General features: G+C 43.1%; 1 protein-coding gene and 1 long non-coding RNA gene across 3 annotated transcripts in view; one reads left to right on the top strand and one right to left on the bottom strand.

Annotated features, from left to right (window-relative positions):
- Positions 1-211: 211 nt before the first annotated feature.
- On the top strand, positions 212-18,432 carry LOC311595972. Of its 2 annotated transcripts, XR_014778635.1 has the most exons (3): positions 222-3,466; positions 5,287-5,412; positions 18,355-18,432. It is a non-coding gene; the product is annotated as an uncharacterized lncRNA (long non-coding RNA). The 2 variants fall into 2 exon arrangements; XR_014778634.1 differs by lacking the exon at positions 18,355-18,432 and having other exon boundaries at positions 212-3,466; positions 5,287-6,745.
- GTF3C3 (general transcription factor IIIC subunit 3) overlaps positions 6,744-23,223 on the bottom strand; it is a 35,896-nt gene continuing 19,416 nt past the window's right edge. The window contains exons 9-18 of the mRNA XM_084779118.1: positions 20,490-20,593; positions 19,502-19,673; positions 16,880-17,082; positions 16,193-16,294; positions 15,370-15,505; positions 13,163-13,400; positions 12,151-12,341; positions 11,388-11,512; positions 8,284-8,436; positions 6,744-7,176 (exon numbers count right to left, since the gene is read on the bottom strand). Of these exons, the coding sequence (XP_084635244.1) occupies positions 7,054-7,176; positions 8,284-8,436; positions 11,388-11,512; positions 12,151-12,341; positions 13,163-13,400; positions 15,370-15,505; positions 16,193-16,294; positions 16,880-17,082; positions 19,502-19,673; positions 20,490-20,593 (1,547 nt within the window). The 3' untranslated portion in view covers positions 6,744-7,053. The remainder of the gene's footprint in view (positions 7,177-8,283; positions 8,437-11,387; positions 11,513-12,150; positions 12,342-13,162; positions 13,401-15,369; positions 15,506-16,192; positions 16,295-16,879; positions 17,083-19,501; positions 19,674-20,489; positions 20,594-23,223) is intronic.

A 23,223-nucleotide genomic window follows, 5' to 3' on the forward strand; every position in this document is an offset into this window, starting at 1 on the left:
TCATAGACACTGCAGCCATAGTGCCAGGGGTGTGTGCCCATTGGTTTTCCTTTCTTCTTTTCTCAACTCCATTCGCTGGACACAAACGGCTTACTGTCATCTCTAAAATGCTTAATGTCATCTTGTTTACATTAAGTCTGCAGTCAGGATAAATGTGAGATTTGATCTTCAGGGTCATGATTAGGTGTGTGTGTGTGTGTGTGTGTGTGTGTGTGTGTGTGTGCATGCATACATGTGTGTGTGTGTGTGTGTGCATATTGTGATATTTGTCAGATGGTAGGTTTGGGGGTTTAGTGCTTGTTACCAAGACAGTAAACTAGATAGTAAGAAACATGCAGAAAGGGTCCAGGATAGCCAGTGGTGATGAGAAATGTCAAGTTCAATGCACATAAGAAAATCCTTACAAGAGTATGCTTCTCCTGTAATTATTTATAATGAAATATAAATTATAAATGAAACAAGATATAGTAACTAACTGGCATAATGTCATAAGAAATGACATTTTTAGACTGTTAAATTCTCTGAAATTTTCAGCCCTTTTCTATTTTGTCTTTTTAAATTGTTCTCCCTATTTCCTCACTGAATGAACTCTGGCATTTAAATGTCTAACCTGTAAGCCTTGTGTTCTCTGAATTCATTCCTTCTTATAAGACTCGTCTTGTGGTGTGCTTACAGTATTTTCACATCCAGAGATAAGCTGTCGTCATCGGCATCCCAGCCAATGACTGAACAGGACCAGGACAGAGAGTCCTCACCGTGCCATCCGCCTTGTTCCAGCTTGGCCACTGAGTGAGAGGTTCCTGTCTCAAGTCAGCATATTTTTTTCAGATCAACCTCATACCAAATCAAGCTTTCTCAAATTTATTGTGCCTCCTTCTACGATGGACAGCATCTCCAGGTGGTCCTCCTCCTATGAAGGGCTGCATCTCCAGGTCCCACTCCTATGATGCCACAGACCATCTCAGTTGGGTATAGGTCCTTGGGAATAGGAGTTCTCGAAGCATCACTAGGCAAAAATTCAGCAAGTGACAAACAGAGTCAAACAGGGAGTTTGAATCTGAGTGTATTTTGCAGGCAAGAGTCTTTTGAATCACATTTTTTGAAACAGGGAGTGTTTTGTGGCTACATTTCTCATGGGGTAGAATCAAGGAAGTCAGTGAAGCAATCAGGCATACATAGTACAAAGTACAGAACACAAAGCGATAGTGTTGTCATTTTTTGAATTACCAACTTGAAATAAAACAATATAGGGTACAGAATGCAAAGTAAAGTCATCATTTGTGACAGTAATTTGTATCCATTAGGCCTACGGAGTCAATAACTATCACAGGGAAACTGAAATGTACTTTAAAGCTGCCAGCACTACACTGCACAGAATCCAAACTGATTCTAATCTACTTGTAAACTAACATAAACTACTCTAAACCTCATAACATGCATATATCCCAAGCACTTGCCACTATGATCCTTGGACCATTTCTCTCCCCGCCCCATTCTCTTTAATTGTAAAACCTTCTTCCCCTCTCCTTTTCTGAACTCTCAATCCTGGCTCTGCCCCCTCTCCAGGAAGTCCCGCCTGCCTTCCAGTTCCTGTCCTTCTGCCAAGCTTATTGGCTAAACAGCACTTTATTGACAGTTGTTACATCCACTCAAGACATTCATCCACAATCATTCTTAAGTTATTGGTTTGGTATCAGTACACATATGGTCTCTTTGTCAAGGGTCAATGTTGTATCATTAATGGAACTTATGCCTAACACCTGTGTGCCAAGACAGTTTTTTCCTAGTTCTCTTTTCTAATATTTGAGCGCCATTATCTGGAGCTTTCTGAAACACTTAATTTTTTGGTAAGTCATAATACAGATTATTAACTAGTGATTAATTCTTAACCACGTTTCTTTTAATAAGTGGAGCAGAACTTGTTGGTAAACTCCGGGCCTGAATGGTCCCTGGCTGCAGTCCCATGTTAGGGCTTTTCATGGAAATGTAGTCATGTTTGAAAAGTTCTGGTATGGGAGTAAAGTTAGGAGAAAGAATAGAGACAGAATGACAACACAATGAGAAGAAAGAAAACTGCCATCAGTTATTCCTAGCAGGAACATCAGACTCATTTCAGGAGGCTCTCCCTGGCCAGGGGTCGTCACCTCGGGTTGTGAAATGTTTGTTACACGGACTCCACTAGAGGGATTGTGACACTATGAAGGAGTGCAAGTCCCAGTCATCCTACTCCCATGAAGGACTGCATCTCCACGTCCTCCTCCACTGGCTGGAATCATGGTGGGACATAGCCTCAAGCAGCTTACAGAACCCACCCACCTCAAAGCTTCAGTTCACTGATCCCCCCTCTATACTACCCGCCCCCCTAGATTGTTATTTGCAGTTTCATAACAAAGGAACCAGCCTGTGGACTGTGGTGTGCAGCTCCTCTCAGTTTCTAGTTTTTCCTTACGCTATGCTCTCCTATCATGGGCGTTCACTCCTTCGTCTTCAAGCTCTTCTACTTTGTTTGGCTTGAGTATTATGCTTGAGTGTAGTGAAAATTTGGTGTCTTAAAAACCCAGGTATGCTATGTAAACAGGTTTTTGTTTTAATCCTAGGTGTGGGATATGGCAGGTGTGTGATTCTGCCAGCCGAAGAGTTTGGTTCTGGCGACTCTAGAGAGGGTCTAAAAAGACCAGGCATGGCTGTTCCTACTGCTGGGTCCTGCTCCTGCTCCTGGTTTGTCAAGTGGTCAAGAAAAAGAGAGAGAGAGAGAGAGAGAGAGAGAGAGAGAGAGAGAGAGAGAGAGAGAGAGACAAGAAGTGGGAAGTACACTGATGAGATGAAGAGTGGACTTCCCCAAGGAGCTCAATGCCCTTCATCACCAGGAAGTAGTCTAGGAACTCAGCATCCTTTCCCCTTTCTCTCCTACCTAGTGTTGGCTGTTTGAAAGGGATTAGCGTGGAGTAAGGGTTGGAAGGGAAGTATAGCTATAAGAACCCAAATAAAGTAGCGTAAAGAAACACGCCTACACGTAAGCATTTTATTTTTCCATCTTTGGCTCCAGAAACGAAATTCGGGTGACCTGGGGCCAAACCCTCCAGAACTGTGGGCCCTAATAATCCACTTTTCATGTTAAGTAGATTGCCTCAGCTGTCTGCTTCAGTAACAGAAGGCTAGTAACCCAGGGCCTTGAGGCACTCTCCTGCCATAGCCGAGCCTCCCTGCACACCCCATCACAGTACAGTCTCACGTGTCTGGCTGTTACACACTTCTCCTTGTGAAGAGGTAAGAGCAGGATTATGTGAAAAGGTGGACTGCATAGAAAAAAATTAAGCCACCGTCTGCAGTAACTCAGGCATATTCCCATTTTGTGGTGTGATGTGTAAGCCTGTCTCCTTTCTCAACAGCAATGCTGGCTGGCCACATACCTCTGCAGTTTCAGCTCACAGCCAAGGAAGGAAAAAGGAAATTCTTGTTTGGCCAGGTAAGAGCAAGACTCCATATAGCAGAAAGAATCTCAGCAGAAATGATGACAAGAAAGCAGAGAGAGCTGGGGTGGGACATGAAAAGAGGAAGAAAGGAGGGGAATGGGGGAAAGAGTGTAAACTCCTAATTTTGCTACCTTTAAATTTTATTTTTTATTAATTTATTCAGATTACATCTCAATTGTTAGTCCCTTGCTTGTCTCCTCCCACTCCTCCCTCCCTCCCTCTTACACCCTATAAGCCCTCCCCTAGGTCTGTGACAGAAGGGGACCTCCTCCCCTACCATGTGGTCACAGCCTATCAAGTCTCATCTTGGTAGCCTGCCTATTCTTTCTCTGGGTGCCACCAGGCCTCCCCACCACAGCGAAATGGTCAAATATGAGGCACCAGAGTTCATGTCAGAGTCAGTCCTCGCTCTCCACACAACTGTGGAGAATGTCCTGTCCCTTGGCTAGATCTGAGTAGGGGTTCAATGTTTACTGCATGTATTGTCCTTGGTTGGTGCAGTAGTTTGAGCGGAACCCCTGGGCCAGATCCACCCATCATGATGTTCTTCTTGTAGGTTTCTAGGACCTTCTGGGTCCTTCTATTTCCCTATTCTCCCATACTTTTCTCACCTAAAGTCCCAATAGGAGGTCGCCACATCTATCCCACTCTCCTGGTACGACCACTTTGGAAGTCAATCTGGTGCTTTCTCAGAAAACTGGGACTAAGGCTTCCTCAAGACCCAGCTATTCCACTCCTTGGAATATACCCAGAAAATACTCCACCACACCAAGGACATATGCTAAGCCATGCTCATAGCAGCCTTATTCATAATAGCCAGAACCTGGAAACAACCTAGATGTCCCTCAGTCGAAGAATGGATAAAGAAACTGTGGTACACTTACACTATGGAATAGTACTCAGCTTTAAAAACAAGGAAATTCTGAAATTTGCGGGCAAACGGATGGAACTAGAAATGATCATACTGAGTGAGTTAACCCAGACTCAGAAAGACTCACATGGTATATACTCACTTATAATTCAACACATATCCCAAAAGGGATGTCCCATGAAGATTTTGCTACCTATAAAGGAATCTGTGGGCAGGGGTGATGGCTCTTGGCCAGGGTGTGTAACCTCTGTGGAGAGGGTGACAATAACTAGCAAGGCCTGTCATCTTCAAAAGCAGAAGCCATACATCTATCTTAAGAGAACTTAGCATCGGAAGAACTGTAGCTCTTTTCAAAGTGTTCTAACATGATGTATTTCTGTGTGCGTGTGTGCGCATGTGTGTTTGCAGGCACGCATGTGCCACAGCACACATGGAGGTCAGAGACAACTTTAGGGAATTAGTTCTCATCTTCCACCTTGCTGAGGCAGGGTCTCTGGTTGTTCTCTGGCCCACAGGCTCCCATTTCCGCCTTCCTCATCACCATAGGATGGGCACCACCATCAGAGTAGTGTGGTTATGTACTTATGGCAAGCATGTTCATTGAGGCATCTCCCTGGCCCTAGCTGTGATTTTAGCTTCTCTTTGCTTTTCTTGTTTGAGGCAGGGTTTCTCTGTATAGCCTTGGCTTTCCTGGACTCTTTGTAGACCAGGCTAGCCTTGAACTCAGAGATCCACTTGCCTCTGCCTCCCTGAGTGCTGATTTTAAATGTTAAATAAGCACACATTACAGATTTTTTTCCCTTAAAGGTGACATGCTTCTACCAATATTGTTTAGCAGATATGAGAAATCAGGCTCGTCTATGTAGCTAACAAAACAGGCAAATAGTAAAAGATTAATTATTTGTGTTCTTACCAATAACTACTTTATTTCATTTGACATAGGGTTTCTCGTAACCTAAGCTGGCTCTGAACTGTGTTATGGCCAAGAATGACCCTGAACAATTCTACCTCCAAGTGCTGGAATTAGAGATTGTGCCCACGTTTGGCTGTGAACTCCATGTGCACTAGGTAGGCGCCATCTACAGAAATACAGCCCTAGCTTACCCAGTAACGTGTAGAGTTTTGTTAGATGCTGACTGAAGTAACTACTGACAAAGTCCCGATCCGTCTGTCCTCCAGCTCACAGGGAGTGTAGTGTGTGAGAGAAACTACATACAGGATGCGCAGCATTCCAAGGCCTGCATTAGCAGCCACAGCTAGCTGGCGCTGCCATCATTGCTCAATGGCATGGAATGACATGTTCTAAACAGTGAAGTCTCAATTATAAAAATAGGATTTATTTTTATATAAACACATACAGAATACAAGATGCATTTACTAACTACTTACAAATTCTGCTTTTTAACTGAAAAGCTGTATATTTGATCTTCAGTCTCACATTTGTTTTCTTTAACAACTCAATTGGTCTTAGAATCAATCATATATTATAGCCTTTATTTAACTGAAAAAACTCTGATTGGGCCAGGCATGGTAGCTGTAATCCCAGCACTCGGGAGGCAGAGGCAGGATGTTATCTGCGAGTTCAAGCCCAGCCTAGGTTACAAAGTGAGTCCAGGACAACCAGGCCTCTGTTACACAGAGAATCCCTGTCTCAAAAACAAATAAACAAACTAAACTCTTATTAAACAAACAGTACATATAGCAAATGTTTTTTATCTAATATTCAAGAACACGTAATTAAGTAAAATATCTTTAAACTTTATCAACACTTTATCTATCTGACTCCCCCAGTCTTTAGTGCTCCGGCATGACAGTGCTGAGCATGGCCGTCCCTTTTCTCTGCTGGGAAGCCAAGTGTATCGATGGTTTTGCCTTGAAGCTCTGTGCTCTGAATAAGCCTGGCTCCAAGGCTTACACCCCAAGAGTGAAACACTGACAGATGAAAGTGAAATGCATCAATCACTTGTCTTCCCACCATACAGCCATCTTAAACAATTTTGTTATTTAGTGCTGACTCTGAGTGAGTACAGCACCATCACGGCCCAGCCTCAGTTGCTGTGTATTTGAACACTGCCTTACAGGACAGTAATAGCTCTGAGAAATGGTACCATATTTCCTCTCAAAGCAGTACATGTTCATACTTTGGATTTAAGAACTGTGCAGGCTGAGGATGTAGCTCTATGGTAGAGCACTTGTTTAGCAAGGGTTCAATATATAGCACAAGAAAATAAGTACATGAATACTTGGACTCAGTGGTGACTATCTCAGCAGTGTGCTCTGCAGTGCCTTAAGGACAAACCACATCTCCCTGTCTTCAATAGTAGCAGCACCCCTCAATATTATTAAGTGGAAAAGCAGTTAGGTTTCGTTCCAACTGACTTAGAAGCTAATACTGTCCATTTCAGTGTTAGGAATAATTTTATTGTAGAAAGCTAAAGAAAAACAACAGAGTAATATGTACATTCTCATAGAAATGGTAACTTTGCATATATTCCAGAGATAAAAGCAGTGTTTAGGTTTTCCAAGGGCTGTGGCTTGAATCTCCGCCTGTGCACATGAAGCAGGCAGGCAGCCTTGGCTGAGATACACCTGCTGCATCAAAGCTGCGGCTGTAATGGTAGCAAGCAGTGATGACTGCCTTTTTATCACCAAGAGTAACAAGCTCTCAGCAGAAGATACTGGTCCATACAGTGCCCTCAGTTACGCTGCTTATATGACACAGTAGGTATACAAAAGCTTTTGAGCCATCGCAGTGTTCCCGCTGCTCTGATAAATGAGAGACATGTTGTAGGCAATATCTCTTCGTAAGTCTAACTGGTCAACATCTATGCCCTGGGAGGAAAAACAAATGAATATTTAATTTCAACTGTCAATCATGTCAATATTATATAACAAACTTCTATAACTTTCCAAAATGACTTAAATTCATATAACACTAAAAACACTATACCTTGGACCTGTGCTGATTCAGATAATTATTATAATCAGCGTTTCATCAAACATCTAACCAACAAGTTATAGAAAAGTCTCTCCAGCAGTAGCAGGCCTCCACTGAGTGCTTGTCAACGGTTCTTTAGGAGCTCTGAAAACTTGACAGGTTCCCTTGTTGTGATACTCGTCACTTTCACTGCTGCCCATAGTTGGCTTGAGGAATTAAAGTGCCAATTAACCCTTGGAAACCAAATTAACTTCAGGCTCGGTCTGTATGAGGAGGCAGGGACGATGGCTGGACAGGCACAGTGCTTGCTGGGCAAACATGAAGACGTGAGTTCAGACCTCCGGGACCCATGTAAAAGCTGGATGGAACAGCCCGTCTGTGACGCCAGGGGTGAGAAGAGCCCCAGAAGGTCGTGCAGCAGCGATGAGAACCCCTGTCTCTAGCAAGGTGAAGGGCAAGGACCAACACCCAAACATCATGTGCCGTGGTGTACTACAGTGGCAATCACCTGAACACCCTCCCCATACATACAAAGGTTTTGTTGTTTTTGATGATGTTATTGTTGAATTTAGGAATGAATAGTGTACATCAATCAATATTCAGGCTTTAAACTGCCAGTTCCTGTCTGGAATGCACAGGAGTTCTTTCCCTTTGCATAACTAAAAGAAGGTCAAAGGTCATAAATACATGTACACAAGTTCAAATGGTTGGTCAGATCATAAGGCCAAGATGTCAAAGATTTTCCTGTTGTTGAATCTAATTATATAAATATATTACAGGAAAAAAATTGAGACAGGATCTCTGTAGCCTGAGACAGCCTTCAGCTTGAGGTCCTGCTTGGTTTCCCATGAGACTATGGACATGTATCACTACACCAGACCCCACACATAGACATTACTATACACGCGCTGGTTCACTTCACTGTCTAGACCCCAGTGCACAGCAGAGTGTACTTATCTATAGAAAAAAGGAAATGACATGTAAGTGTCCCAAGCTGTTACCTCGGCTATGAGTGGAGGGAGAGCCAGAGCCTTCTGGTAATAGTGGATCGCAAGGTGAGTCAGTCCGAGTTGATGCAGACCACGGCCCAAATTATAGAAAGATTCCTGGCAAGGGCCACGTATGCTGAGGTATCGATTAAGAAAGGAAAAGCCCTACGAAAAAAGAAAAAAATGGCTGAGAGTGCTCATTCGGGAACGCTACCCACCACTGAGTGCAGCACACTGAACAGGAAGGCCATGCACCTTGTAAGTATGGCTACACCAAACTAAATCATAAACACTGAATGCCCTGAACACACTGACAAGATTGTGTAATCTCTCTGTAAACTTCTTAAGGGTTTATGAGTTCACTATATAGACCAATCCAGCCTTGAACATCGTCCTACTACCCTGCGTAGTACATACACATCTGGCTGAGTTTATATTCATATTAGAATAAGCTTTTTTAAAAACAGTTTTGAATTATAAGAACTATGTTGGCATAAGGTTACTGTGTAATTCAAATGCTGATTTCTGTATCCACTTATCTGGTTGCAAGCCTTATTCTGAGAATCTCCTGTCTGCTCCCAATCATCCCCTTGTATGCCAATAAAGCACTTACAGCCAATCGCTGAGCAGGGGAGAGAATAGGGCTGGACTTCCTGCCAGGTAGGGGAGGAGGAGTTAGAGGAGGAAGTAGGAGATTCAACAGGGGATTGGCTACAGGCAGGGGTGTAGGAGAGAGGAAGAAGATTCTGCTAGAGCAAAGAAAGAGCTAATAAAACAAGTAACTTGGGGATTTTGGCAAAGATAGAATCAGGATAACAGAGAGTTAAGAACAGACTTAAATTGCTCAAGATTGTGCTGTAAAGCTTCATAAACAAATATAAAAGCATCTCAGATATTTTTGTGATGGCCAGGTTAAGAGATAAACTAAGAGAAACAAACACAGTTATATAAAAAGGAATTCACCAGAACTAAGAGCAAAGATCTTGCTCACTTGCTCTCCCTGGCAGAGTTAGACATATTCATGGAACTAATGTTCTTGCACAAACACTAACTCTAAATGGATCAAAACCTACACCTGGCTCTTTCTCCCCTCTTTCTTCCTCTGTCTCTGTCTGTCTCTGGGTACCCTTCCCCCTTTCCTTCTCTCCCCACGCTCATTTAATAAATCTCATATAATCTAAAACAAAACAAAGCAAACAAACAAACCCTGACACCGAAACACTGAAACTTCTAGAAGAGAATGTAGGCGGTCCCTACACGATACAGGTGAAACAATGGCCTTCCTGAATAGACTCTAGCTGCACAATAATTAAGGACAACAATTCACAAGTGGCTCTTTCATAAACTAAAAGGCTTCTTCACAGCTAGAGAAACGATTAATTCAGCTGCACACCTGACAGAGGGTTAACATCCAGAATATACAAAGAACTCAAAAAACATTACCCATTCAAAAAATGGGCCTAGGACTTGAACAGAGAAGTCTCAAGAGAACAAAGAAAAAAAAGTCCAAGTAATATCTCAAAAATGTTCATCATTCCTAGAAATTATGGAAATGCAAATGAAAAAAAAGTTGAGATTTCATCTTATTCCAGTCAAAATGGAATGGAACAACTGGCAAAAAAATTAGGGGATACAGGAAAAGAGAACCCTTCTTCACTATTGGTGGGATCACTGGCTGGTGCAGTAATATGAAGAATTTTGAACCTAAAAATAAATCTACTGTGCAACCCAGCTACAGCACTCCTTAGCGCACACCCAGCTACAGCACTCCTTAGCCTACACCCAGCTACAGCACTCCTTAGCCTACACCCAGCCACAGCACTCCTTAGCCTACACCCGGCTACAGCACTCCTTAGCCTACACCCGGCTACAGCACTCCTTAGCCTACACCCGGCTACAGCACTCCTTAGCCTACACCCGGCTACAGCACTCCTTAGCCTACACCCAGCCACAGCACTCCTTAGCCTACACCCAGCTACAGCACTCCTTAGCCTACACCCAGCTACAGCACTCCTTAGCCTACACCCAGCCACAGCACTCCTTAGCCTACACCCGGCTACAGCACTCCTTAGCCTACACCCGGCCACAGCACTCCTTAGCGTACACTCAGGGCACATCCTGCTTCACAGATATGTGCTCAGCCAACTTTATTGCTGCTCTTTTCACAAAAGCTAGGAAATGGAAACATCCTAAATGTCCTGTAACTGATAAATGGATAATGAAAGGTGTAATATACACTATAGAATACTACTCTGCTGTAAAGGAAACCAAAACCCTGAAATTTGCAGGTCAAAGTATGGAAGTAGGAAAAAAATCATACTGAGGTAACCCAGACGTGCTCTCTCTTATTAGAGGCTCCTGGCTCCGTATTTTGAGATGAGTACGTAGCCTGTAGGTAACTACAGAAATCAGGAAAATAAATTGGGATGGCTGCCAGAATGAGCGATGGTGGTGAGCCACTGAGCCACCTCTCCACCCCTTATTACAGATTTTGCATTGAAGTCGGGCTGGAGAGACGGCTCAGCAGGTAATGCACGTGCTGCACAAGCGCGAGGACTGGTTCAGATGGCCAGCACACGCAGCAACGCCTGCAGCTCACAGCAGGCTGCGTGTAATCCCAGCGCTAAGGATGTGGCGCCCCCTGGCTAGCTAGACCAGCTGAATCAGAGCTCTGGATTCAAGGGAGAGAGCATGCCTTGACCTATTAAGGGGCAGAACAAGTCAGAAAGATATGTGAGTCAGTCTCTGGCCTCTACACATGCACACCAGTGTGTGTAGATGCACCTATAGGTAGGCAGGCACATACAACTAAATGACTCTTCAGGACCTAAGATAGCTGGAGCTCCAGAGTATAGACGGACCTAATTCAAAATCCTGTAGATTCTACCTACGTCTTTTCCAGCTATGATCTGACTGTATATGCCTGCTGCACTGCTGTAAATCAGCCTTACTCTTTGGTATAACAATATGCTAGTCCCATGAGTCTGCGACACAGGAGTAAGTGTTTAGTATTCTTGTTTATCAAGCAGGCCTTGCTTTTAAAATCGGGTTTTTAAAAAGACATTACATATTACTCATTTCCATGAAAACAAAGTTGGGAGAATGGAATGAATTACCTGCACAGTCAGAGCATGTCTCTTCAACACATACTTCTGAGACGCCATGTGAATAAAGGTCAGGCCTATGCAGAGGTTGTAGAGAGGCTCGCTGGGATAGGTACGGAAGGCTTGGACATACTGTCCTGGAAAGTAAGCAAGGCCAGACCATGTGGTAAGAACAGCATTCCTTCTCTCATCACTCAAGTGTGTTCTAAAACCAAACATCATTGCTTTTAATATATAAGGACCCTAGTATCTTAAATATCAACCACCTACATATTAAACTTTACAGCAAGGTACAACAATAGTATTAGAAGTATTAGAAGTATTAGAAGTATCCTAAATGTATCCTGATGATAAAGAGTAAAAAGCAGACAGATGTATTATGTATGGCCATAATTTATTTTATGACCTTAAATCTGTGTTCTAAGTGACTGGAGAATATGTGTGTGCTGTATGAGGGTGTCCATGTGTGCATGCAGTTGCCATTTGATGACTCTAAGCAGGAATAAACTGTTAACCTTAAACTTGCTTGACCTCTAAGACCTCCTAACAAAACACTCTTACCATTATTACTGCTTACAACTACTTAAAGCAGACTTGGTTTAAAATACTTCTTCATATTAACTCACTTAATGTTCAAAATAGTCTGGGCGATAAGTCCTTATATCTTTGCTGAAGAGATAAAGTAGAGAAAGAGACTGAAACCCAGGCAGCTCTGCTCCACAGCAGAAGGCAGGCCCTGACCGTGACAGCAATAGTCAGGTGCTAGCACACTTACCAAGTGCATGCTTGAAACTGCCAGACACAAATGCATTGTGTCCATTTAAAACGCACAGAGCATGATTGTCTGGGTTTTTTAGCATCAGACGGAGACAGAAGCGATGATGTCTTACGTCTTGGGAGTGCATGGTAACTTGGTTGAAAATATTCCACAGCTGGGGCTTATTGACATTTTCCATTACCATCACCCTAAAATCACAGAAAGTATGTGAGAGGGAGACAAAGTAAGCCTCCTGACTTGTAAGAATGGCACTCTTTAGTGCTGTCCCCAACAGGGAAAAGCTAAGCCTCTTATATAGCCAAAGACAACTCCCCCCCCCACCCCCGCCAACATGCTGCTTTAAGTTATCTTTATCTTGCTCTTGATTCTGAAAAAACAAATACCCCTTACTAAAAACAACATCAAATGGCTGTTTCAGCTGTCTTCCAGCTTACGAAGGCTACAGAACCATAAGCATGAATGACTAATACGGTGTGCCAGGCACTGTTAAATGGCAGTATGTATGATAATGTCATTTGCCCTAATGGTAAAAGCATGACATCCTTTACAAATGGGAAACTGAAGATAGAGAGGTTAAGTAACTATGCTGATGCCAAATAACCAGGAAGTGTCAGAGTGGGGACCTGAACCTGAGAAATCCAGTTCTAGAGTTCACCTAAGAATCACCAGTGCACTGCACCAGTAAGGCACCAGAGCACTAAGAACAAAATGACTTATTAACTATTGACGGTGGTAAGTGCACACATGCTGACGAAGAACACAATTACAATAGGGCTGGAGGGGCTGAAGCGATGGCTCGGTGCTTAAGAGCGCCACCACCTACTTTTGCAGAAGATCCAGTTCCCAGCACCGACACGGTGGCTTACACAGACCCCTGTAAGTCCAGTTCCAGAAGATCTGATGCCCTCCTCTTACCTCCATTGGCTCCTGCACACCGGTATACATACATGCACTGGTGCGCACACACATACACATATTTCTGAAATACGATTTATGACTGGAAAGTCACCTGATATAGTCATATGCCTTCCTGAAGTTTTTGTCCAGAATTGTAGCAGACAGACCAAAGTATTCCAGTTCTTTGCGCTTCTGTCTGTCGTCATAAAATGAATAATATTCCAGGGAAGAATCCACAAGCAACTCAGCCTCCTGGAATCGGGACAAATCACTCAAGGTGTATATGGCCTTCAAGAGAAGGCTCCACCAGTCATCTTTAGTCAAGACACTTGTGAGCACAGCAAATATTGCTAAAAGGAGACAAGTGAGAGCCAGTCAGGACGCCGTCTGCAGATAGCTTCAGACCCTCTTTCCTGAGTTCTTGTTGCGAGCATGACAAGCATGAGAAGAGAGCAGCTGCTTGTAAGGACTCCTGCAGGCCTGTGTCCGGCCCCTCCGACTCCAAGTACCTACATTCAAGTTAACTGTCACTCTGCCTTGTCAGTACAAAGTCAAAGGGACCCCACTTCCCCAGTCAGTCTTGGCTCAGATACACGCTGCTCAGGTGGAGCGAGTGTGGGCGAGCACATGGACCTCTACATGCACACAGCTTTTCAAGGTTTAGAGAGTGACTTCAGTTCCACACTGTACAGATGTGGGGTTTCTTGGTCTTTTTCTAATCTCAATTTTCTTTTCTGTGCCTTAAAATTTCACTTTTCCTTTAACATCCTTTCTATTTCTCCATAAGAAGCTGCCTTCAAAAAGTTACATTAAAAATAGCAAGCTGGACATGACAGTGCAAACCTGTTAATCTCAGTACTGAGGATAATGGAGTGGGAGGTGCTGAGAGTTTAAGGCCAGTCTGGACTGCAGAGCAAGTTCAAGACAAGCCAAAGCAATTTAGAGGTGGGTGGGTGGGGGGAGAGCAAGAAAGAGAGACGGTGGACAGGAAAAGAAAAAAAAGGGGGAGGGAAGAAGCGAGGGAGGGGGGCACAAACGACTTGGGCTGGTGAGTGTACCTCAGGAGCAGAGTGCTGTCTTGCATGTGTAAGCCCCTCAGCTCAGCCCCTGACACCGAAATAAAAGGGAGGGAGAGAGGCGAAGGGAGAAGGAAAGAAAAGCGAAGCGATTCCTATTGTCTGCGCCACCAATTACTTTTCTGGTGATCTATGTGAACAATCAGAACATGGGTACACCTATATTATCAACAAGCTTGCTCCACATTACTGTTCACACACCACATATAAGAAATGACTTAACAAGTTACACAACTGCTATCCAGTGGAACAGCATACGTTCTTCAAACACAGCTATGAACAGAGCAACCTAACATCTTATGTGGCCATGTCAGCGCACAGAGCTGCGTGTGACAGACATGTACCTCTGGGTGGAGCACCTGCTTAGCATGTGCAGGGCCCTGGGGTTGACCCGGCCTACAAAGCTGCGTGTCACGTGAAGAAGCCTGGCACATGCATCTAATCTGAGCCCATCTCTACTAAGATGAAACCAGTCACCTTACCAACCTAAGAAAGGCCTACAGTGAGGAAGAAAAGGCGGTTTATAGGGAGAAAAATCATTTAGGGAAACATGGCCCACACTACATGCCATAGAGGACAAGCAGCTGGAATAGACCCAAGTCCATGAAGACACTGCAGGGCACCCACACTAGACCACACACAGCTGGGCGCTCCTGCCTCAGGCTGCAGTGCCTGTGCCAACAGTCACAGAAATAATGCTCGGTGGAGTACATAACAATGAAGCAATCTGCCACACTGACATTTCCTCTCTCTTTTCCTAAGGTCTCTCTATGAGTAACAACCTCACTCAAACTTCCCCAATTTTGGTTTTGTTTGTTTTGTTTTTGTTTTGCCCAAATCAGACACCTTTTAAAGTCCTATGACTTAGACTGGGTCACAGCAATTTATTTTCAGAGATTTTCTATGACTGCTATTATTTGTCAAAAAAGAAAAAAGAAGTTAACATCAAAATCTATGTAATTGATCTAACTGGGCATATGATCTTAACTGTCCTCTAATGTTTACCAATTAATTTTCTTCTTAAAAGGTCAAAATTGTTTTACGTTATCTTTCTCAGAGAAAGAGCCAATGGCTATTTTCCTTTTCCAAAGTGTTTACAGTTATGCCTCTTAACGTTAAATGAGTTGGTTATACCTGACAGATTTGGATTACAATTTTCACTTATTTTAGGTTATCACCAGGTATAATTTCATCAATCCTCATCAGTTCAGCCACGTTTACACAAAGCAAGTGGAACAATTACCTTTTGCGTCGTAATTTGATGTGTCTTGCTCATTGTTGTCTGCTATCTTATCTCTTGACACCTTGATGAGGTAGAGATGTCGTTCTCCAGATTTGGAGCTGGATATCAAACACACTTGGGCTCTATTCATGGCAACCTGAGTAAGGGTGACAAGAACCTTCTCAGTGAATGATTACACAGCAAAGCTGGCGACCCGCGGGTACACACACCAGGTGGAGAGCTCTCACAATGTCTCTCTATCCTAAACGCCTACAAGGATAATGCATTGATTTATTTTTGTCTTATCAAAGGAATTTCAGTCACCAGACACATTATGAGGGGAACGCCATCAGTTCACATCAGCGACGATGTGCAGAGCGGGAGAGGAAGAGGGAAGGCATCTGCTTCCCTGCCAAACAGAGCAAGGATGATGTCAGACCCGCTCAATGTTTTTGCAGAATGCACCATTTTAATACATACCATTGTCCATAGGGTAATAACTGGAGATGCTGTTCTCACATTTCTAAATAAGTAGACTTAAGATTTTATTTCACTTCTCCTGTAATCAAACTATGTTACCATGTAGGACGTCCAATCTTATGGCTGGGACACAGTTCAACAGCAGAGTTCTCACCTGGCATGTGCAAGGCCCTGGAGTCTATCTCCAGCGCTATGAAAGAATTTCCAGTCATATGCCACTAATTTCTATGTCTTCTGTATTTATCTGCCTTTCATTTTAAAATATTTGAGTTTAATACAAAGGAGCAATTACAAAGCTAATATTCTACTTAAATCAAGCAAACATTTTAAGATTAAGCAAGGCTAACACGCGGTCACCACCCACCTTCAAGAGCATGGCTAGCATGGTGAGCAAGGTGTCCAGGTAGCCGTACATTTTGCCTTGTGAGGACAGCAGGGTAGAGCGATGAAGCAGTAACTTAAGCTCCTGAGTAAATAGGAACATGACAGTGAGGGATACAGTTTCAGAAGCCAGGCTCCACAAACACTTGCTTTTAAAAAGTTAGTGTGTTTATAATAATAATTAAAATTAATACATTAGAAGCTAAAATTTATGTCTAATAAGAAGTGATTAAAACTTAAGAGGAAATAGCTTTTCAAAACCACTCAACTTGGCCTGCCATGCAAGCATGAAGACCTGAGGTCAGACTCCCAGAGCCCAGAGAAAAAGTAAGGCAAGGGGCTTGTCCTAGTGCTGCTCAGAGACAAGGGCCCTGAAGCTCACTGCCCAGCCATATTGATGAGCTTCAAGTTCAGTGAAAGACTGCATCAATCAATCAATAAATGTATGTGGCTACCCGGGGTCTGTCTCTGACCTCCAAACATGCACACACTCACACTAACTAGTACATACAACAAGTGCATCAAAACAAAAAAATTCTACTAAACTTAACACACTAACAGAACTTTCTACTCTAGCTGTGTAAACTTGAGACAAATGCCCTGAAGCTGTAAGAACTAGGAGAAAGTTCTAAACACACCTACCCGGAGCAGCCCATGCGCTGTGGCCTACCTGCTGTGCAGCATTTGCGTCCTGGGCTAAGGTGTCCGGGTCATACATGGGCTCCAGGGCTTCCAGCGCCTTCTCAGGCCTGCCGAGCTGCTGCTGCAGGGTGGAGAGGGAGATCCTGGCGTCCAGATGGAGCGGGGCCAGATCCACCACCTTACTGTAGCTCTCAGCAGCGCGCTCCATGTAGCCCAAGGCCTTCAAACACTCTACAGGGGGAAAAGATGTTTAATTATCAAGTTGTAAATTGGCCAAAACTGTTACTTTTCAAATTTATTACTATTTTTTGTTTGGTTGGTTGTTTTGTTTTTTTTACGAGACAGGGTTTCTCTGTGTAGCCTTGGCTGTCCTGGACTCAATTTTTAGACCAGGCTGGCCTCAAACTCACAGTGATCTGCCTCTGTCTCCCAAGTGCTGGGATTAAAGGCATGCGCCACCACGCCCGGCTCCTTTTCAAATTTAATTAATAAATTATTTTACTTTTTGAAACAGTCTCACTAATTTGCAATCCTCTTGCACCAGCCTCCCGAGCCTGGGGTTACTGGTTTATACTGCTTTACCTGGCCGTATTTTTCTATTTTTAAAGAAATAATAGAGCAACATAAAAAATTATAACAATAAAGGAATGAATAAATATTGTTACCACTTTAAAGCAACTATCCCATTCTACGGGATGGGCTAGACTCCAAGCCCCACCTCATCACAATTACCTGCTACAAGGCTATAATCAGTGTTTATATTCAATTTGGTATGTCTTTATTCACTTAGCACTATGTTTTAAGCATTCCCCATGTCTTCAATGGCATTTTGGATGTTTTATTTCCAGATGTACACTCTGGTCATACCATAGGAGACAGTTGAATCTATGTAGAATTTATGACTGGGACCCATCTTATCCACAAACATGTTTATTATGGCACAGTGGCAAAGTATTAACTGTCTACATATTTTAAAATGGTACCTTATAGAAGCTAGGCTACTGGCTTTTCTAATTTGGCAACAGCAAGCTAGCTCCCTCCTCCCGTGTGCACCCTGGGCCCGTGTAGATGCGACTCTGCAGTTCTCACCTCTCACCCCTCCCACAAAGCCACCTCAATCTCGCTGTTACCAGGCACCCGTTTTCCTATCTCCCCAGTGTCAGCTACCTCCCATTATCCCTCTCCATTCCTCAAAATGAGTCCTCAGAAGTAAAATTCCTCAATCCCTCCATCAACCCTACGTTCATCACTGGATCAGAAACACGCCCAGGCTCCTCCTCCTGTGTTAGCAGCCCAACACCCCGCTAGGTCTTTCCACATGTCCCTTCTCACTGCAAGGACCTCCTAAGTGTTTTGCCTCAGACTGTTTCCTCAAATGTCTCCTGGCCACTACATTAAGCTATCTTGAAACCAAGTCAGGATGGATGGTAATATTTTCACGTTTAGTTATTTCATATTACGCCACAGCTATTAACTTCTTCTAATGGTCCTTCCTGATTTTAGATGACTCTGAAGTTTTTATCTCCACCACAGTTCAGTTGACTGATACAACTCACTAATTTCAAGCTACATGGATTCAAAATGGAAACAGTAACGATTCAAATCTGATCGTAATGAAAAAGGATTTGTAAGTCCTTACTAATAATCAGAGCAACAGCCCCAGGGCCAGCAGCACCACTCCACCTCTGCTCACCCTCTGCTCCTCTACAAATTCCACCAAGGTAACTGGTTAGGGCAATATTATAGTTATATTCATGTTTCCCGGCCCTCCTGTGACAGAGCTGCTGCCCAGCATATCGGCTCTTCTCTAGCTGTACATGACTTTCTTCTCTCAAATAATTTTTACAACTTTCTGAAATAATAGTATTTTAAACAAAAACTGCCTATTAATGCCTTTTTGTTTTTCTCTGGATTTTTTTGTTGTCTGTTTGAAACAAGGTCTCACTTTGTAGCCCTGGCTGGCTTGGAGCTCAGTATATGTAGACCAGGCTGGCCTTGAAAACACAGATATCTGCTTTACTTTGCTTCCCTGGTATGCACCACCAGACCCAGCCTTAATAAATATCTTTTATTTATGACATCCTAGTAGACTGTCTTTTGTTTTTATATGTCTAAGAGATTTATTTGGTTATTCTCTGTACTCTTAATGATTTATTTTCAGACTATCATGGAATTAAAAAATAAAATGACTAATAAAAGATTAATTTTGAACATGTGTGGCAAACTAACCTTAAATATACATTCATAAACTTTTTAAATTTTCCCTATCTGATAATACAGTTCTACAATGTATGGTATGACATGTGAAAGACGTCTACTTAAGGGACATGTCAGTTTCTAGACATTGTCACCCTAGTTGTTTGTAGCAAAGTCAACATCATTAGGTTAATGGACTGTCCTCTAGAGAACACTGTGGCTTTGATCTTCAGCATCTTGACGTCATTTACGTCAGGAGCAGATCCCAATATTCTTTAAGCGGAAGGGCTCAAAGACTGAGTTCTAGCAGGACAACTTAAATATTAATCCTACAACGGCGCCGAAACCAGAAACACTTGCACCAGCATTCTACTGTTAGATGGCTACCGTGCTGGGTACATAGTCTTGCCTGATAGTATGATTAACTGTTTGTCTCCCACAACAAAAGGATTACCTGCATGTCGAAGCCAAACCACGGCAAGGTTGTACCTCTCAGAGCAAACCAGTGCGCTGAGCAGGGGAAGGGCCGAGTTATATTCACCAACATCCAGAAACGCTTCAGCAACATCGAGATAGAGGTCACCCATGTCTTCAGGATTCTGCTCTACCAGTGTCGTCAAGAGCGGCTAAACGCCAAATAAAACCCAGAGGTCAGACGTTCATTATCAGGACATGACGTAGGCCAAAGAGCAGCAAGGACTAACAAAAGCAGCGTTACTGATCATTTTCTGCTCATTCCTTTTTTTCTGTGAAGAAGACTCATACGTCCACCATTTCTGTGCTCAGTCATTCACCATCACTGTGTGGGCCTAACAAAGGGCCAACAAGCCTGTGCCTTTGGCTCCATGTGTTTGCTGAGGATGTCAAAAGCTAGTCCCTCAGCTCTTACCCAAACGCCATCTCCTCAGGTGAGTTCCCTACTAAAAGCTTAGAACTTTCTCTGGCCCCTACACTCTGTATAGCCCTTGATTTTTCTTCAGAGCACTTTTCACCAACCACTAACTAACAGACCTTATAAATGTATTTAATCTTTTAGAACAGAAGACCCGTGAAGGGGGGAATCAGTTTTACTTAATACTTTACCCTAAGGTCAACAAAGCAGATGCCCAATTTTTTTTTTTCCTTAATTCAATGAATTGCTTGTTCCAAGGTCAGAAAGAGGGAATAGCTGTAAGAATTATAGACTGCCTAAAGGCGAATCACTACTTCTGGTCTTTGGACTGTTCGCATTTTAAAGAAAATTATTCCAAGCCCAATCCTAAAGCAGTTTGTTTTAGGAGCCATTCCTATGAAAATAATTTGAGGCACACTGTGTTTTCCCCCTTATTAAGAAATGTGAAAACCTAAGGTCAGGTTACGACCTCTCGTCTTCTGAGGGAGCGACTGACTTGATGGGAAGGGCCGGGCCCTCCCACACGGGTACAGCTCTCAGGGCTACTTACATTGAGCGGCTCAAGGATGTTGAGATGCACCAGGCAAACCATCAGCTTCACTGTGATATCTATTGGCACGCTGTCAGGTATGGAGCAGGTAACGGTCTCCGCAGCTGTGGAAGCATCAGACAAGGCATTCCTATGTGCGAGCTCAGGGTGTACAGCAAGCGAAGACAACTCCACAGACCCTATTTCCAACAGCTCAGGGGAGGACCCAGTCAGTGCTCACCTGGCCTACTCTGTCAGCGGCTTCTTACGTCCTCCAGTCTGTCTGTTCTCTGTACTTACCCTGTTCTTTTCTTAAGACCATCTTATCCACAAATTTCCATATTTTTTACAAGATTATATGGGATTAAAAAAAAATAACCCGAATATATAAAACCTCTTTATAAATTCTTGCATTCCCGAGCTTCATTTTAGAATTTACTATAAAGAAGCTTATAAAAGGGGTTAAATACGTTTCTGCTTTCTAAAACTTCATTATAGCAAAGTGACATAAAATTCTGGGAAATTAAAGGAGTTCTAATCTACAACTAATTCATATTTCGTACATTAAATTACACTCAGCCTGTTTCCATTTCATAAAACTGTCTAGGATATTAGTGCTTTCCCTTTAGTAATAGAATCAAACGGAAGTTACAGCCTAGCAAGGTGGCACAAGCCTTTAATCCCAGCACTCGGGAGGCAGAGGCAGGCAGGCAGAGGTGAGTTCAAGGCCAGCCTGGTCTACAAAGCCAGTCCAGGACAGCCAAGGCTACACTGAGAAACCCTGTCTCAAAACAAAAACAAAAAAGTTACTTAAAAATTAAGTGATACCGCCTGCTTTACAGAATTTGCTATTAATTGCTAGTCTAAGATGATAAGGTCGCAAGAGCTCTGCCTTCATAAAAAGGATTCATGTCCTTAGAAAGAGGCCTAAGGGAGCTCTGTGCCCTTACAGCAAGATGGTATTGCATCAAGTACCCACTGCACTGACCTCAGACTTCCAAGCTGCTATAACCTTCCATGTATAGACCATCAATCTAAAGTATTTTGATATAGCAGCCCCAATAACTATTTAATGAAATACACTTACTAAGGATACAGTCAGTATAGATGTATAAATTAGCAACCTTTGTTTCTAGATCAAAGTGCAAAGTAAAAGCCAACTTTCTGTTGATTATAAGATGCCTGCCCCAAATCAAAAGTCTCCAGACTTGCAAATCATAGTTCTGCAGAGCCACACTCTCACTACTAGATAAGGCCTATCTAGAAGGTAAGCAGAGCACTTAGGAAGCCTCAGGGAACTGAAACTCCAGGTGCCATCTAAAACACAGACTGCACCAGCTCAGGGGCGACCCACTCACTCAGCCTGCCCCAGCCTGAGCAAAGCCTTTAAAACAGGCTGACACCTCGGCAGTAGTAAGGACGGTGTTTTGTTCATGTGCCTGAGGGAGAGCATGTAGTCAGTCCCTAAGACACAGGCAATACATTATCCCACACTTCATTTAACACCATTTATCTTTAAAAAAAAAAAAAAAAAAAAAGGCTTGCCTTGCCAAGTATGGAACATGTTCATTCAGTCCCAGCACGTCAGAGGTAGAGACAAGAAGGGTCAAGAACTCAAGGTCACACTCAGCTGCCTGTGTAAAGCCAGTCTGGGCTACAAGAGACTATATTTAAAAGGAAAGCCACAAACACTCGACAGAAGGCTGCGCATGTAACTTGGTTGGGCGAGTGCTTGCCTGGCATGCACAGAGCACTGGGTTTGATTCCCAGGACCACATCAAACCAGAAGCAGAAACAAAAGCCTATGATGCCAGCATTCGGAGGTGAGACAGGAGGGTCAGGACTACACATAGAAACCCCGTCTTGAAAACCAAATAAATGCAGGTCAAAACAATCCTTGTTGATTCCAGGAGTGTCCAATTCATAGTCCAGTATGAACTGTCTTTGAAGTTGTTTTCTCAATCTTAAAATGACATACATCTCCAATTTTCCACACACACTCACGCGCTTGCCACAGCCAGAGGAACACTACAGGTGTCATTCTCAAGAGCCAGTTGCCTTCTTTCTGCGATGTGGTCTCTCACTGGCCCAGGGCAAGCCAATTCAGATAGGCTGGCTGTCAGGCCCAAGGGCTCCATGATCCTTGCTCCTAAATGCTGACATTACACATACCTGCTGCCACAATCCCCAGCTTTTACCATTTAACTTCTAAGAAAAACTCAAGTCCTCACATTTGTACAGCAAGAGTAGAGTGGAGAAGCCATTTCTCCAGCCCCACCACCAACCTTACTTTATACACATATCTTGTTTATTTAAGATAAAGTTATGTTCCAATAAATACAGCTGAAATTAAAAAATAATGGATTAAAGAGACCGTTAGTGTACCTAACCTACAGACTTGGTAATACAGTAGTCCACTGTAGAGCAGCGCTTGTTTCCCCTTGTGGCTGGGGGCTGACTGAGCACTGTAGCAGCTGCTAGTTCCCAACATTCGAGTTAGTCCTGATCTAGGAAAACATCAAAATTGAATAATGGCTTCTATTGGATGTGTACTGTTCTTGTACTGTTAAGAAATAGGAAAACCATTACTTGGAAGACTGTCTGCACTACTAAAAATGCCACTATTTAACCACGTCTCTGATTTCTGATTCTAGATATGCTAAATCAGTGAAAATGTGAAGGAAAGCAAACACAATCGATGAAATAGTAAAAATACTAAGGATAAAATGACTGCTTGCACCAATAATTAAAATTT

This window comes from Acomys minous, assembly GCF_964271855.1.
Source record: "Acomys minous genome assembly, chromosome: 4".
Taxonomy (NCBI): Eukaryota; Metazoa; Chordata; class Mammalia; order Rodentia; family Muridae; genus Acomys; species Acomys minous.